This window comes from Phocoena sinus, chromosome X (assembly GCF_008692025.1).
Source record: "Phocoena sinus isolate mPhoSin1 chromosome X, mPhoSin1.pri, whole genome shotgun sequence".
Classification (NCBI taxonomy): Eukaryota; Metazoa; Chordata; class Mammalia; order Artiodactyla; family Phocoenidae; genus Phocoena; species Phocoena sinus.
The window spans coordinates 54,706,246-54,723,702 of NC_045784.1; the positions used below are offsets into that span (position 1 = coordinate 54,706,246).

General features: G+C 42.6%; 1 protein-coding gene across 1 annotated transcript in view; it reads left to right on the forward strand.

The window, feature by feature from the left end:
- ZC3H12B (zinc finger CCCH-type containing 12B) overlaps positions 1-12,568 on the forward strand; it is a 38,986-nt gene extending 26,418 nt beyond the window's left edge. The window contains exons 2-5 of the mRNA XM_032620248.1: positions 7,390-7,529; positions 8,966-9,200; positions 9,861-9,967; positions 11,148-12,568. Of these exons, the coding sequence (XP_032476139.1) occupies positions 7,390-7,529; positions 8,966-9,200; positions 9,861-9,967; positions 11,148-12,568 (1,903 nt within the window). The remainder of the gene's footprint in view (positions 1-7,389; positions 7,530-8,965; positions 9,201-9,860; positions 9,968-11,147) is intronic.
- The last annotated feature ends 4,889 nt before the right edge of the window (positions 12,569-17,457 follow it).

A 17,457-nucleotide genomic window follows, 5' to 3' on the forward strand; every position in this document is an offset into this window, starting at 1 on the left:
TCCTTCAGAAACAAAATTACTTCCATCAGTAAACCAAACCTCCTCAGGTTTTGTAGTGGAATATCAGTTAGATCTGGTCGGGGCAACAAGGAATGATATATTATCTTCACATTGGTGAACTGGTAGACCTTCTTCAGGTAGGGGGAGCAGGGTAGCTGGATTTAAAGAGGAACAGACCATGACACATAAGTCTGGATTCTCCAACAGTAATGCTTGATATTTGAGGATCCTGCTATCTGTGAGCAAGAAATGGCCTTTCTCTTCTGAGAGAGGTAACCTGATGGGAGGTATATACTGTCAGGGGAGGCTTCTTCCACTAATAAGGCCAAGGCAGCAACTACCCTAAGACAGTTGGGCCATCCAGTGGCCACCAGGTCCAGTCTCATTGACAGATATCCTACAGGTCTCCAGACAGGGCCAAGTTCCTGAGTTAAGATTCCTAAAGCCATCCCTTGATTTTCTGCCACAAATAGTTAGAAAGGTCTATCAGTTCTTGGGATTCCCAAGAATGGGGCCTGAGATAGTAATGTCTTTAGCTGTTAGAAATCTTGGGTTTGATTAGGGCCCAAGAGCAGAGGTATAGAGTCAGATTTTCCTTTCGAGGTCTCATAAAGAGGTTGTGCTTTTAATCCGTAATTAGGAATCCATAGTCTGTAATACCCCATGAGGCCTAAAAAGGCTCAGAGCTGCTTTCAGATAGTTGGTTCCAGCAGATCTAAATCCCTTGTATTCTATCTGGGGAGATACTTCGTTCCCCTGGGGAGAGGATTACTCCCAGATATTTGACTTCCTGCTGTGCCAATTAGACCTTAGACTTAGAAACTTTATAGCTTTTTTTGGCCAAAAAATTGAAGGTCTGGGTAGCATGAATTAAGGCTCTCTCATGGTCTTGGGAGCAAATAAGAAGGTCATCCACATACTGGATGATAGTCCCTTCCTCCAGGTATAGATCTTGGAGGTCCTTGGCCAGGGCCTGGGCAATAAGGTGAGGGCTGTCTCAGAACCCTTGAAGTAGGACTGTCCAGGTGAGTTGTTGTCCTCTATTCCCTTCCTCATGCCACTCAAAAGCAAAGAGGTAGTAGGACTGGGGGTCCAGAGGTATGGAAAAGAAAGCATCCTTTAAGTCTAACACAGTAAACCAGGAGGCTGTGCCTGGGATGGTCCCCAACAAGTTGTATGGGTTGGGGACTACTGGATGGAGTGGGACAACTGCCTCATTGATAGCTCTTAAGTCTTGGACCAGTCTGTATTCTCCGTTTGGCTTCTTAACAGGTAAGATAGGGATGTTGCAAGGAGAACTGTAAGGAATAAGTAGCCCGTGTTGTAAAAATCTGGATATGAGAGGCTGCAGTACCCTTTGGGCTTCTGGGCAAATTGGATATTGTTTCTTTTTTTTTTTTTTTTTTTTTTTTTTTTGCGGTATGTGGGCCTCTCACTGTTGTGGCCTCTCTGGTTGCGGAGCAGAGGTTCCAGACACGCAGGTTCAGCGCCCATGGCTCAAGGGCCCAGCCGCTCCGCGGCATGTGGGATCCTCCCGGACCAGGGAACGAACCCGTGTCCCCTACATTGGGAGACGGACTCTCAACCACTGCGCCACCAGGGAAGCCCTGGATATTGTTTCTGATTGGGGAAAGAGGTTGGCTCCTTTAAGGTGATAAGCACTGGGGAGGCGGTTATAGCTCTCCCTGGGATTCTATCAGCCCAGACCTGGGGGTCTACTGGCAACTTATCTAAGGCTGGTGTGCCAGTTCTCAGAGGGGGCTGTGTCTCTAAGACTAAGAACTGGAGGGGTGTTACTGGGGTGGTTCCCCCAAGTAGCAATCTGGTTCCCAGCTTGCTGGGGACAGTGGGAGGGGGCATTCAGGTATGACCAGGAAGGAATGAGAGAGAGTATATCCTTCCCAGTAACAACACAAAGGGACAGTAAAGGGCCTAGTAGTAAGTTTACCTGAGACTCCTGTACCCTGACAGGAGTCGGAGAAGGGTCCAGAGAAGGAAAACTAGGACAGAGTAAGAGCCCCCTGTATCCAATAAGAAAGATATGGTCCTACCTGCCACATCCAGGTTCGCCCTTGGTTCCAATCCAGTAATACTGACGTTAAACAGGGGGCCCATTTGGAGCGGAGGGTCCCGTCAATCCAGGGTCATCTGAGGGGCTGCCCCTGGCCCCTGAGCCCTTTAGCCCAAAGGGAAGTTGGCTCCTCAATGGCCACTTTTTTGGCATTTTGGACAAGGCATCTTAGGAGGCTTGCCCTTGTGGGAGCATTCCCTCTGCCCAGTAGCCAGGCTTTCTACAGACCCAACATCCGTCTTGGCTTCTGCTGGGACGGGTCAGGGTTTCTCTGGATGGGGGTTGCCCCTGTAGGGCTACCAATAGTTGGGCCTGCCTATTTTCTTTCCTCTTTTCCTTCTCTGGGTAAGGAAACTATCTTTTAAGAGGTTGGATTAAAATTGGGTTTCTGGCAGATGGAACAAATCAAGCTCGCTTGTCTAGATGGCTAAACCGTTTTTTACTAATATTTATGGAAAACAAGTCAAGTTCTAAATTACTTTACCCTCTTTTTCAAAATTTGCATTTTAAAACGATGGCAGAGATAAGGGTTCCTGAGAAGACCAGATAGCACATTGGCATCTCAAAGATACAGGCAAGTTTCTCTTAGGATGACTTTGTTTCCCCTTTGTTTAATACTTACAAGCCTCTTAAGATAAATAGGGAAGGTTTGGGAGTGGTAAAAGGATTGGTGCGCTTTGGATTATTTTTGGAGCCACACTCCTGGTCTTGTAAAGACTACATTTGTAAAACAAGGACAGTTTTGTTTTTCTTTTTTCAAAGAATTGGGTGGCTACCTCAATGATATTGAAGGACTAACATACCCATTTACCTATGTTGGGAAGTTTTACTTTTCCTCATTTAGCTTAGGGGAGAAGGTCTCTTCCAAAATTCCAATCAGGCTCTGAATATCAGCTATGATTAATTTAGTCAGACCAGTGGCCTCCTATTTTGGTAATCTATGTACAAATATTTTTGAGGATCTTCCCTAGGTTTAAGAAATTTGTGAGGGTGGTTCCCTTGCCCCTCAAGAAATATAGTGGCCCCTAACTTAGTTAATAAACCTCTTCCCATTAAAGGGATGGGACAATCAGGCACAAACAGAAAGGAATGTAAAAACAGCTGGCCATTGATGTTGCACAAAAGAGGTTCCAGGAAAATGTGCCCCTGCCTTTTCCCTGACACCCCCATTACATACTCTTTATGGTTACTAAGTTTTCCAATACTTTGGGTTAAGACCAAAAAGGTTGCACCCGTATCTATAAGCAAAATTCTATCAGGAGGGCTGCCACATCAATGACCACCCAAGTCTCAACATTTATTATGTAGATGGTATCTCTAGGCAGAGCCACTTTTGGCCTCGGGCCCCCTCAGTCTTCTGATTGTGAAACCGTCAATGGCTGAGGGGCCCCCATCACTCTCTGATGTCTGGGGCATTCCTTCTTCCAATGCCCTGGCTGTTTGCAAAGGGCACATCGATCGCAACTCTCCTTCCAGTGCCCGTTTTGTCCACACAGGGTACATTGGTCCTGTCTGGGTATCCATGGGCCTAGTGGTCCAGGAAAAGCCGGCCTCACAGTTGGTGGTCGCTGAGCAGACAAAACCACTGCAATCATTTGGGCCTTTTGCATATTTCTCTCCATGCATTCAGCATTTTTGGCCATATACCTATTGTAGAAAAACAAATAAGCCAATTGGAGCAAATCGTTCTTTGGAGTCTGAAGACCAGCAGTTGCTTTCTGAATTTTGTACCTGATGGCTGGGGCAGACTGGGCCATGAAATGCATAGCCAAAAGGGCCTGTACCTAGGGGGAGGAGGGATCCATATTCATTCGGGATCCATGGCCCTGTAGGGTGAGGTCCCCTAGCTGACATTCTAGAGGTTGTAAGAACAAATGGTTTTGTACTTCTACAGAAACTCCCATGACCAGGATAGACTGAGATGTTTTCTGTGCCACTATGGTGTTTACCACAGAATATGTGACACCATATCTATTAGAAAGTCAATCAACTTATTCCTCACTGTCAATGTTACCTGGGGGCTCTTGTGGGAAAGTTAGAATCGGGCACCTCAAGTCCAAGGGAGTCCCCGGGCCTCTTAGAGGATATCGGAGCAAGGGAAATTGCCCTGCTGCGGAAACGGCTCCCGGTCCAAATTGGGTGCTCTGTCGGGTCTTAGATGGTGATACTAAACCAGGTTCCTGTGCTCCAGAGGTTAACATAGAAACTACTATTTGATCCCCATGGGTAAGGTAAATAGGAGGTGGTGAATATGTTGGCGGCATGGGTCAAAGTGCAGTTGGAACAACTGCCGGGGCAGCTTGCTCGGCCGCTGGAGGAGCTGGATAGGCTAGAGGGAGGCTTAAGTTTTGAAATAACATATTCCCACTCTCATTTTCTCCCTCTTCCCCTTGTAGAATAGGTTCCCCCTTAGGTTTTCTTTCAGACCGCTGCACCATAAGGTGACAGCCCTCTGACTCCTTTTCCTCCTGATGCAATAGCATAAATGCTTCTACATATGGAATCTCGTCTCTTTTCCCTGCTCTTTTGCAAAACACTTCTAACTGCGGTATCATATAATAATTGAGGGCTTCTCTGGTGGCACAGTGGTTGAGAGTCCGCCTGCCGATGCAGGGGACACGGGTTCGTGCCCCGGTCTGGGAAGATCCCACATGCCGCGGAGCGGCTGGGCCCGTGAGCCATGGCCACTGAGCCTGTGCGTCCGGAGCCTGTGCTCCGCAACCAGAGAGGCCACAACAGTGAGAGGCCCGCGTACTGCAAAAAAATAAAAATAAAAAAAATAATAATTGAGTGAGCCATTCAGGGGCCATTGTTCTTCTGTTCCTAACATATATTGGATCTGCACCCTATTATAGTAGTATATCATATCTTTCTTAGTCATAGGCTCACAGCTATGTTTTGCCCATTTATCTAATATACGCCCCAAAGGGCTCTCCTTTGGGATAGATGGAGTATTTCTCATTTTTATAAGTTTTATAACACCAGAACACAAAAGACACATATTCCAACACAAAAAGCACAAATTCCAACATCAACAAAACCAAAACCAAACCCACCAAACCGGTTCCCCAAATCAGGTAGAGTCCAACAACAATTCCCCTCTCCAACAGGGTACCCCAGTCAAACAAACTGGTTTGTCCTGTAAAGGAAAAGCCCAAATTGAGGGGGAAATATGTTCTAATGTGCACGGCAGAGCGACTTACTCTCCAAAATCGAGTCTGTGGATTTATAGAAGTTTGTCGGTTCCTTGCTTCAACTGCCAAGAGCTGGGGTAGCCAGTGCCGCTTCAGGGAATTTTGAAGGGAACACCCTCAGGACAAATGGTCCCCGCAGCTGCTAGGGCCTAGCCCCAGTATTCCCTGACTGGCGCCGCCTAGCCACAAGCAGCAAGGCTCCTGGCTGGCTAAGCTAAATTTGTTACCGAGTCCAAGATCGCTCTGCTCACGGCACAACAGGCCAATAAATTGGGAGACGAGGTGTTCAGACAAGGAATAGCTACTGTATTCAGAAAGCCGGCAGACTGAGAAGATGGCAGACTAGGGTCCCCCCAAAACCCATCTTATTGGGGTCTGGATGCCAGTTTCTTTTATAGAATCAGAGAGGGAAGTAAAGTAAAAAGTCAGAATAGAGAGGGAGAGGTGGGGAGGAAGTAAAGTAAAAAGGGCCATCAGTCTTGAAAAACATCTCCTGGAATGGCCAGCCTTGGGGAAGGGATGTGTTAATTTCTTTTTTCTTGCAGCCATTCACAGGTGGGTAGGGTTCCCTGAGGCAGGCCGATATGTATGGCTATAATAACAAAAGCAACCAAAAGCAAATGCTAAGGTCAAAGAAACAGATCCAGCATGGAGTCAAAATTGGCTCTTCCCTGCTAAAATAGTTTTTCTAACTTTTTACAGTAGTCCCCTGTTATCCACGGGGATTACGTACCAAGAACCCCAGGGGATGTCTGACACTAGGGATAATACCAAACCCTGTTTGGTATATACTCTGCTTTTTCCTATACATACATAACTATGATAAAGTTTAATTTATGAATTAGGCACAGTAAGAGATTAACAACAACTAATAATAAAAGAACAATTATAACAGTATATTGTAATAAAGTTGTATGAGTTTGTCTCTCTCTTAAATATCACTGTACAAATTCGGTGTCTTTTCCATCTTAACTTTTGCAGTTTGAGGTGCAACAGCAAAACTAGCATGAATTTCTTTTTCTTTCTTCACAGTTTCATGGATAGAAGATTCGTTCTTACAGTAGACCTTAGCAACCTCAGCATATGATTTTTTTTCTTTCCTTAAGTCAAGAACTTTCACTTTTCCACTTAAGGGAAGCATTTTATGGCCTCTCTTCAGTATATCCAAATTGCGAGTACCACTACTCTTGCACTTTGGAGCCATTATTAAGTAAAATAAGAGTTACTTGAACACAAGCACTATGATACTGCAACAGCCAACCTGATAACAGAGATGCTGCTAAGTGACTCAAGAGATGGGATATGCTGGACAAAGGGATGATTCACCTCCTGGGGTGGGATGGAATGGGATGGCACCAGATTTCATCACTCAGAATGGTGCACAATTTAAAACTTATGAATTATTTATTTCTGGAGTTTTCCATTTAATATTTTTGGACTGCAGTTGACCGTGGGTAAGTGGAACTGCACACAGTGAAGCCACAATAAGGAAAGAATACTGTACATATACTTTCTTCTATAAAATTTAGATTACATTACATGTAGTCCAAATCCTTTCTTTTCTCTTTTAGCATTACACTGTGAGCATTTCCCACATCTTAAAATTTTCAAGACTGTGACTTTTGTTGGCACATCATATTTAATTAAATGTGATAACTTTTCAGTCAGCATTTATGTGTGCCTTTTTTGCTATCAGTTGTTTTTTAAGCTTACTATATGTGCTTAAAATTCATCTCCAATTAATCCTCAATATAAACTTTATCTAAACCTCTGGTGACACCTCTTCTTTTTTCATCTGATAAATATCTGAATCTTTGAAAAGAAAGTGGTAATAGAAACAGAAAGAGATGAGAGAAAATGGAAATAATGATAGGAAATAGTCACTAAGGCTGCTATAAGTTGGGAGGTGTTACCTGTGGCCTTGAATGCATGTGTAATAATAACGGCAATATTTGTAATGATGGAATAAAAAAGAATTTGTTTTTTTAAAAAATACATTTTTGCCATCCTCAAGAAACAATATGTCTGTCGTTAATGCCTTGGTGCTAAGAAAAAGCCTGTTCCGAGTATTTCTTTGCTACCTGTTGTCAATCTTCTCTACTCTCATTCTCTATCTTCCTGAAGCCATGGGAATAAAGAAGAGTTCTCCTGCAGAGGAATACAACTTGCTGTGGAATGGTTTCTAGATAAAGGCCATAAAGACATTACTGTATTTGTGCCTGCGTGGAGAAAGGAGCAATCCCGCCCTGATGCACCAATTACAGGTACCATTTCATATAAGACATTTCTTCTCATCCAGAGGCAAAGCTGGCAAGATAGTTTGGGGAGAGCTTGATGCTCCCAAATTAGATAATTACTTTTCTAAATTTATTAAGTATACTTAAAATGTTTTTATTAAGTATATTTTAAAGCATATTTTTCCTGATCCAAATAAACCATTTTGCTGTGGCATACAGCAGTTAAATAGAGACTTCAATTTCAAGCAAAGAATAAAGCACACAGTTGAAAAAAAGGAGTGTTTTTTTCTATTTGACCACAGACTTCAGACTAAAGGGGGATGAATCTGAGTTTTCCAAAATACTAAAGAAACCATGGTAGACAATGGATCTTATTCTGTACCAGATAAGTGACTGTGGGATTTGCAGATTAGGGGGTAGAATAGAAAAAGAGAAAAGTCCCATGGCATTCAGAGCGAACTTATCCATGAGGCACAGGAGGCTCAGTGCCTAGGGCCTATGATAGATACTTTTAGGGTCCCATGTAAAAGTTTTAATTTTATTATTTTTTTAACATCAGAGGGGAAAATTGAATATAACAATGAATATATAATAATGTACCTAACTGGATTATTTGTTTTTATACTACCCAGTTGTAAAGTATAATTTTTAATATTTCTTTAATGGAAGAAGGGACCCATGAAGGCAAAAGTGCCTAAAGTCCACAAAAGTCATGATGTGGCCCTATTGGCAGGAGGATCACTACATTCACTTGTAGTAGTATATGAAGCTAGCTCTTTACAGCATTTGAGAGCATAAATACCCCAGTCCTCTGAGTATCAGCTCTTGCCTGTTGTGCAAAATGAGAAGGTTCAGTGAATGGCTGTCAGAACTGTGTCATGGAGCTATCTGCCAGCTGCTGAACAGGCTTCCAGCCTCAGTCTGAGAGTGGATCCTGGCTTCTTTCCTCAGTAATTAAGAAGCTAAAAGGAAAGGGGGTCAGTACTCACGTGCTACCGCTTAATGTTTTTCCTTAGTCATGGCTTTCCCTCAGACAGAAGGCAAAAATGTTGTCCCTAGGAGGGATGCTTTATTCTCCTTCTGGCAGATACATCCTCAGCATACTGCCCTGGTTTCTTCAGCAACCAAAAGCTGGTGCTTCAGCCAAAGGGCAAAACAAGCCTCAAGAATGCTAGGATATCAGTGTTATTTCTCACTGTTCATGGTAGGTTTTAAAAACTTAGATGTCATTGAATCTATTTCCTTCATTTTATCAGAAAGAAAACTGGAATGCAAAGGGGAAGGTAACTTGCCTAAGGTCACAATCCAAATTGGTGCCATAGCCAGGAATAGAGGCCACTTTCTCTCTACAGGCAAATAATATATTAATCTAGTACCAACTTTTGTATTTGTAATATGGGGATAATGCTGTTGATTTCCAAAGGTTATTTCTACCCTCTGACATATAATCCGTATTTCAACAGATCAAGATATCCTACGTAAACTGGAGAAGGAAAAGATTCTTGTCTTCACACCATCCAGAAGGGTCCAGGGCAGGAGAGTTGTTTGCTATGATGACCGGTTCATAGTCAAACTGGCTTTTGATTCTGATGGCATCATTGTATCCAATGATAACTACCGAGACCTTCAAATTGAAAAGCCAGAATGGAAGAAGTTTATAGAGGAGCGGTTGCTGATGTATTCTTTTGTGAATGACAAGTATGTTTCTTTCCTGTAGGCTCTGAATAGCCTAAATCCAAGTTACTACTAGGGATAGATTTCATTTCATTTCAATAAACATTTGCTGGACACTTACTGTGTACAGTGCATTATGCTGGTCACCATGGGGATAAAAGGCTGAATGAGTAACAGGACTCACCCTTAAGAGGCTCAAAGTGTACTGGAGAAGAGAAAGATTCCCACAATGTGTCATGATATGTGCTATGGTTAGAATTTTTTTAAATTACTTTGTCTATGTGAAATGATAGGAAAAAGCCTCACAGAGGAGATAACATTTGAGATGAAGTTTACTGCAGAGAAAAGAGGGCTGCTGGGCATTTCAGGTAAAGAAGACATCATGAATAAAGCTATAAAGATGTGAAAGTGGATTGCATGTTGGGGGAACCAGCAGGCATGCCAGTATGGCTAGAACTTATAATCCACAGAAGAATGATGCATGGGAAAAATCATTCCTTTTTTGTGTTAAAGTGGAAACAGAGGGAAGAACTGCTGGCTTAGCAGAAGATAGACTTGAGGCAGGAAGGGCCGTTAGAAGGCTGTGACAACAGTGTAGGCAAGAGGTAGTGATGGTCTGAACTCCTGATAAGGGATAGTGGAGACAGAATGGAAGACGTTTGCCTCTTGCTTGCTTGCTTTCAGATTTATGCCTCCAGATGATCCTTTAGGACGCCATGGCCCAAGCCTTGAAAACTTCTTAAGAAAGAGACCCGTTGTCCCCGAACACAAGAAGCAACCATGCCCTTATGGTGAGTACCTATGTGCAGAACCAAGTTCTGTACTGAGAGAAACATGAGAACTCTGTGAATACTTTTCTCTTCAAGGTTTCCCTTCCAAAGGGAAAATCCTGGCTTGTCCACTTTCTGAGTTAAAGTCTGTGTCTTCGTGTATTATCAGCTAGGCATTTAAAGAAACATCTTAGAAATTACATGAGGAAAAGGTAACTAGGATTGAAGGAAAGAATAATTGTCACTAGTTAAAATGATGCATGTGTTCTAGCTGCCTCTGTCCTGAGCAGTGTTGCTGGGTGTAGGGAAGTGCAGAAACCCACTTGGCCTATGGAATCAGAAAGGGCAATGCCAAATTGGGTTTGGTCTGAAGAAGGACATGTCTTTCAGGCAGGTGACTGCACACTCTGTCAACTAATAATACCCTTTTCTTCCAATCTGTACTTTCCAGTTTGCTTTCAAACTTTATTTTCATTTCCTTTTTAAAATATAGTTTTCTAGAGTGCTTTCATGATCTTACCCAAGTCCCTAGGATACAAAGTTTGTGAGCCTAATAATATGACATGGGATGCCTGGTCTGAGGCTACTTTGAATGTTCACTATTTTTGGAGAGTCATTTATTTATAGGATGACTAGGTGTTTGTTCTCAACTATCATTTACTCATATCATAGAGTATTTCATGTTCATTATTTTCATTTAATCCTCACAATGACCCTATAATAAAGGCATTATTATTAACCTTGTTTACAGAATAGGAAAATGAGGCACAGAAAGTAAAATCGCTTACCAAGGTCACGGGGCTAGTAAGTGACATAGCTGGAATTCAAACTCAGGTCTGACCGGCCTCCAAGCCGGTGCTCTTTGCACTGAACCACCCTGCCTGCTGCTGCCCTACACTGCCTCAGCATGTGGGTTATACCTAGGCAAAGTTGTGAATTACAGGAAAATGAAGGCTGTTCAATGGCTCAACTCTTAGCTTTCACATTGCAGTTTCCTCCCCAGGTTTCCACTTCTCTCTCCCCTCACAGTGTGTGATGCCACCATGGTGTTGTGTCTCCCATCTTTATGAACAGTTAATTTTCTGCCTTAACCCCAAACAGTAAAACTCTAACCTGAGTGACCAGATTGTTACGACAGCTTCTGGCACAGAGAGTTGCACTACTCTGAGAGAGAGTCTTACCACAAGGCATTATTTTTCAGGCAAAAAATGCACCTACGGCCACAAGTGCAAATACTACCATCCGGAGCGGGCCAACCAACCGCAGCGTTCGGTGGCTGATGAGCTCCGCATCAGTGCCAAACTGTCCACAGTGAAAACCATGAGTGAAGGCACCCTGGCCAAGTGTGGCACAGGGCTGTCTAGTACCAAAGGTGACATAACCTCAGAAGTCAAACGTGTGGCCCCCAAGCGCCAATCGGATCCCAGTATCCGTTCCGTGGCTGTGGAGCCTGAGGAATGGCTGTCCATTGCCCGTAAGCCTGAGGCCAGCTCTGTCCCCTCACTTGTGACTGCTCTAAGTGTCCCCACAATCCCACCTGCCAAAAGCCATGCAGTGGGTGCACTCAACACCCGTTCAGCCAGCAGCCCAGTGCCAGGATCCTCTCATTTCTCCCACCAGAAGTCCTCACTGGAGCACATGACCAGCATGCAGTACCCCCCGATCCTGGTTACCAATAGCCATGGGACCCCTATTAGCTACGCTGAGCAATACCCAAAGTTTGAGTCCTTGGGTGACCACGGCTACTATTCAATGTTAGGTGACTTCTCCAAATTGAACATCAACAGCATGCATAATAGAGAGTACTACATGGCTGAAACAGACCGGGGGTTGTATGCCCGGAATCCCAACCTCTGTCCTGACAATCGTATGAGCCATAGCAGGAACGACAGCTATTCCTCTTACAACAACCTGTATTTGGCTGTAGCTGATACTCATCCTGAAGGTAGTTTGAAGCTGCATCGCTCAGCATCTCAGAACCATCTTCAGCCTTTTCCTCATGGTTACCATGAAGCCTTAACGCGAGTGCAGAGCTATGGCCCAGAGGACTCTAAGCAAGCCCCCAACAAGCAATCAGTCCCCCACTTAGTTCTGCATGCCCAGCACCCGACAACTGGAGCACACTCCAGCTGTCCTGGAGACTATCCCATGCCTCCCAATATCCATCCTGGGGCAACTCCCCAGCCAGGACGTGCCCTGGTGATGACTCGGATGGACAGCATTTCTGATTCCCGTCTGTATGAGAGCAACCCCATGAGGCAAAGACGCCCTCCTCTGTGCCGGGAACAACATGCCAGCTGGGACCCACTGCCCTGTGCAACTGACTCCTATGGCTACCACTCCTATCCCTTGAGTAACAGCCTCATGCAACCATGCTATGAGCCAGTCATGGTACGGAGCGTGCCTGAAAAGATGGAGCAGCTTTGGATGAATCCTTGGGTTGGAATGTGCAATGATTCCAGGGAGCATATGATCCCAGAGCACCAGTATCAGACCTACAAGAACCTCTGCAATATTTTCCCTTCAAACATCGTCCTTGCAGTGATGGAGAAGAATCCCCACACAGCAGATGCCCAGCAACTAGCAGCCTTGATTGTTTCTAAGCTTAGGGCTGCACGTTGACATGACATAGGACTTATTTCATTTTACAAATATAAATATGAATACCAATAATGCACTAATACTATGATAATAGTAACTAATAATTTTGTGTTACACTTTACAAGTTACAGAGTGTTTATGTCATTGATGTGCATAACAACCCTGTGAGGTAAGTCTTACTAAAGTCTTGCTTTCTAGACAAGGAAACTGAAGCTCAGTGAGATTAGGTGACTTGCCGAGGTCACACTGCTAGCAAGTGACCAAGTAAAGACTCACACCCAAGTCCTCTGACTCCAAGTCCTATGCCCTTTTACACTGCACCATGCAGGTAATGGAGGACAAAACCCAGGGGAAAGGTCCAAATGCAAGAAACTCCAAGGGATTCCGTTACCAACTGTTTTCTTAGTCACACATTCTATATTACAAAGTATCGATGATATATCTAATTTTAGAGAGCAAGAGCATCAGGATCAATCCATATGTTGAATTAACCTTTTAGGATTTTTAATAGGAATATTTAAAGGTATTTAAAAGTAAATGCATACTTTATTGCATGGATATCTGACCATTCAATACCTTTATTAACCGAGCTATAGGGTCACATCGAAGCTTCTAGAGCTATATTTCAAACTTATTGTTAGCAATTATATTGCATGTATGACTGTATGTATTTGTTTGAGAGGTGTGTGTGTATATCTCTATATAACCTTTTATATAGTGATGATAAAAAGACAGGCTCTGCACAGCCCTTCGTCTACAGCTGTGTAGATCACAAATCAGACTTGATTTTATGTCACATTTCATAGTTTCAACTAGTTTTGAAAGTGAAACTACATCCTAATATTTGAACATTGCTTTCTTAGGCACCAGAGCAAACTGGCTCTATTTCCTTTGCACATTTTACTTGTCAACATTTATTGACAGTTCTTAGCTTTTCAGTCTCTTCACCTCAGTAAATTAGGGATCAGATTGCAGCCTTCTTCTGCAGAGGAGCTGATGGATAAGCTCAAGTTCCAAGCATAGTAGATGCGTGTGCTAGACAAGCACAGAAGAGTTTGACCAGGACCAAGGGATTTCCTACCAGAATCCGCTTCCCTTAATCCCAGGAGAGATGGCCAAACTCATTTGGCATTAAATGATGGACACAAAAGCTGCATTCAAGGAGGGTCTAATGGATGCTCTTTGGACTTCTGACCTATGCAGTATTCAACACTACAGGATGAAATGTAATGCACAGCCATGTAATCCACTTTGTCCTTCCATCCACCCTTTGGGCAATAAGGTTGATCATTGGTGGAGCAGAATTTCTTTAGGAAACAAAATTAGGGGATTTTCTAGGTGGGAAAAAGGCAGCTTCCAAAAGGGGATGCTACATCTTTGCTAATAGCTGGCTCAGTTACACACTTCAAATGCACACAAAGAGTGTGCGCTTGACCTTAGGTAATTCTTAAATGCATTACTAAAGAAGGCAGGACTTTGTGTTGAGGGCACCATTTGCGCAACTTGTATCTTGCTCAGGGTGGGAACCTTTGTAGCTAAATGCCTCTAGAAGAGGCGTTTATTGTTTTTGGTTTTTTAACAGCTGCACTAAATGAACCCCTTTTTGAATCCATTGTATATTGCAACATTTTGAACCATGACCAGCTCAGTATTTCTTGAGCTGGAACTTGCTAATTTCTATGGTCGTTTTTTCATGAAAGTTGAGAAGGCCTGGTCTTGGCCTTTTGTTTCTTCATGAGAAGGTGTGACACTGCCTATAAATGTTTCTTACTGTGAAACACTCCGAATGTGAGACTGTAGTCAGGGTTGTTTCTGGTGGTTTGATAATGGCTTGCATGCTGCTTTCTGGCTTTGTGTCTCTGTCCTAGTTGATCAAAACTTCATCTCAGTGTTTCTCTTCAGTTAACCACAGTTCACATTCATCTCCTACCCTCTGATCTTTCTATCCCTCAGCATACTGAGATGTAAAATTATTTTCTGTCAGGTAGGTCCATAGAGAGTGATGTGCTTGCTATTTCACACAAACACCATTTTATACCTTCAGCTTCTTGGACCTTCTAAATCTGTCCCATGTCTAAATCAGGGTATTTGACAATCTTAGATGACTCTACTGCCTTTGTGCCAGTTAGTTCATCTTCCTACCAAAACCATCAATGACACCACTGTATCCACTAGCTGCACAACGTACAGGGAAGCACAAGATTAATCTTGTCAGCTGCAATTCATCTGGAACATGTTCATGTTTAGTACTCAAAAAAATTGTAAGCTCCTCCCAATACAGGAAATATTTTTAGGGCAGCGTATGTATTTCTTATTTCCAAAAACAATTGTCATTCTTCTCATAAAATGTGTATGAATCAAAGCGGCTAAGAGCAATGCCTCAAATAACCAGAAATGACCTTCTGTTGATACAAATTGTATCTCTTTTTTTCCTGATTGTATAGAAGCAAATGTACAAAACTCATCTTAAACTAGGTTTGGTATTGACTTTTCACTATGATGTTTGTGGCACTGTGTGTCACAAGGGAGTAGCCCAGGGGTCATGAGAGAGCTTTTATTTCCAAAGGGCAGCAGTTTATAGACAAAGACAATTTTTCAAGGCCTCTTTATTACTATGTCCAACAGCTATTGTGCATACAGTTTCAAGCATTATATTGCATAAGTTTCTCTTTAGCTTGTTAAGTTTAATATATCCTTGCAAAAGAGACTTTGTGTAAAAAAGTGTCAGTGTTAGTGGTTCATCTGCAAGAATCTACAAATCAAGCTGGGAACTCCCCTGGTGGTCCAGGGGGTAAGACTCCACGCTCCCAATGCAGGGAGCCTGGGTTCAATCCCTGGTCAGGGAACTAGATCCCCCATGCATGCCACAACTAAGAGTTCACATGCCACAACTAAGAAGTCCGCATGCCACAAATGAATCTGCATGCCACAACTAAGAAGTCCATGTACTGCAACTAAAGATCCCGCATGCCACAATGAAGATCCTGTGTGCTGCAACTAAGACCTGGTGTAGCCAAAATAAATAAATAAATATTTAAAAAAATATATATAAATGGAGCTGTACAATTATGAATGCATTGAGGTCTGCACACTTCTTGACTTCCATTTTGTCTGCAATTATAAAACAGTAAATACAAAGAAAGCCTGGAACCCCTTTGGCTCCCTTGATAATAAAATCAAGCTTCCTTCTTAGGGCTAAGTGTGTGTCCTTCAGGATGCTTACCTCCAAGCACTAAGCAGGGGTTACTACACAGTGTTTTGTGTGGTTTTCAAGAAGTATATTTTGAAGAGGTGCTTTGTAATTTTAATTCTTTCACTGAGTTTCTGAACTCATAGCAAGTCTGTGCTTATTCAGGCCTTATATTTTGTAGATTTTGTGAATTTTTTTTCTTTTTGTGATTTTGTTGTTGTTATTTTTATTTTGATCTGAAGAAGTGTGACTCTGGAGTGGCATGGTCAATCCAGGGCACCATTTCTGTAAAACAACTCAAAGGAAAGTGAGCTTTTTCAAAGGTAACATATAGCCATTGCATTCTCTCTTAAGGTGCAAGAAATGGGAGGATGACAGATGCTTTATGGAAATGGTATATAAAACTTTTCTTCTATGTAATGAAATATACATCTATATATCTATATCTATATCATCTATATATCCTCTCTCTCTCTCTCTCTCTTTCTGCTAGTTTCCAGGAGAATACTTCTAAATCCATTTTTTTCTATTTTAGAATAAATTATCTTTATACAGTAATTCAAACACTGATATCCATTAACCTTTGGCACTGGGTTTTTTTCTAATATAGAAGAGTTCATTTTGAGAGGCGCTCAGTTACTGTTCTATCTATGCTTTAAGTATGGGACTTTGTATAAACACCCTTTTTGAGGGCCAACAATTTCAATACACTTTAACTCTGTGAACTACGTCTGGAACTGCACAGGGAAAGTAATGTCAAGCTGTCCAAAGAGCCCTGCTCAGGTGTCCTCCCAACCCTTCTCTGCCTTCCCCTAGTTTGCTTCTCCTCAGGTCTGACACTGAGATGTGCATAATCTTCAACTGAAAAGGCACTACACTTAGTTCTCATTGGAAACCAAACTAGTATATTTTGGGAACCTGCTTATCTAAATAGCTGATGCCAAAAGACTCAGCATATTCCATATCTATCATAGTGTAGCTAGCTATATACATAGGCAGATTGACTAATTTTAGTCCTGGTTTGTGTATCACTGAGCTATAGTAGTTTGCTTTATCCATTTGTGGGGTTAAATGATACTGTATAATGGCTATAAACTTTTATAAAATCTCTTTGGGTTTTTTGTTTGACCCAAACATTATGTAAGTCTCAACGACAAAACACACAAAGCTAACCTGAGGTGAGTGAAAATATATCGTGTCCCCAGTTTTGTCTGCCCCTCTAATGCATGTGCAATGCTTTGCAGTATGTTCTTACTGGCATGAATGTGCTACGACTACTTCATGAGGTTTTAATTTGTTTCACCTATCATCATGATGGAAAATGCTGTCATTGACAACAATGAACTGTAACCACACTTAATTACTGCATAAATGTTTTGTTTACTAACCACTAAGGGCTCTGTTTCTTTAAGAATGTCACCAACAAAAGCCATACCACACATGTAAATACACACACTCAGCTCCTAAAAAATTAGACTTCTGTCCTTGGGATTTGCATCTTGAGATAAGCTATAATGGGAGGGATCTCCCCAAATGAGTTCATCTGAATTTCATCACAGTAAACATATGCCCTCTAATTTTTGTATACTAACACATCTATAAGTGCTAATCAGTCGGTGTTTCCCGCAGGGCTGGGCTGGACCAGGCCTTCACTGGTGGGTCAGAAACTGGTGGAGGGCTCAGGGCTCAGGTTTATTTCTGTAAAAGCCTACTGTTTCCC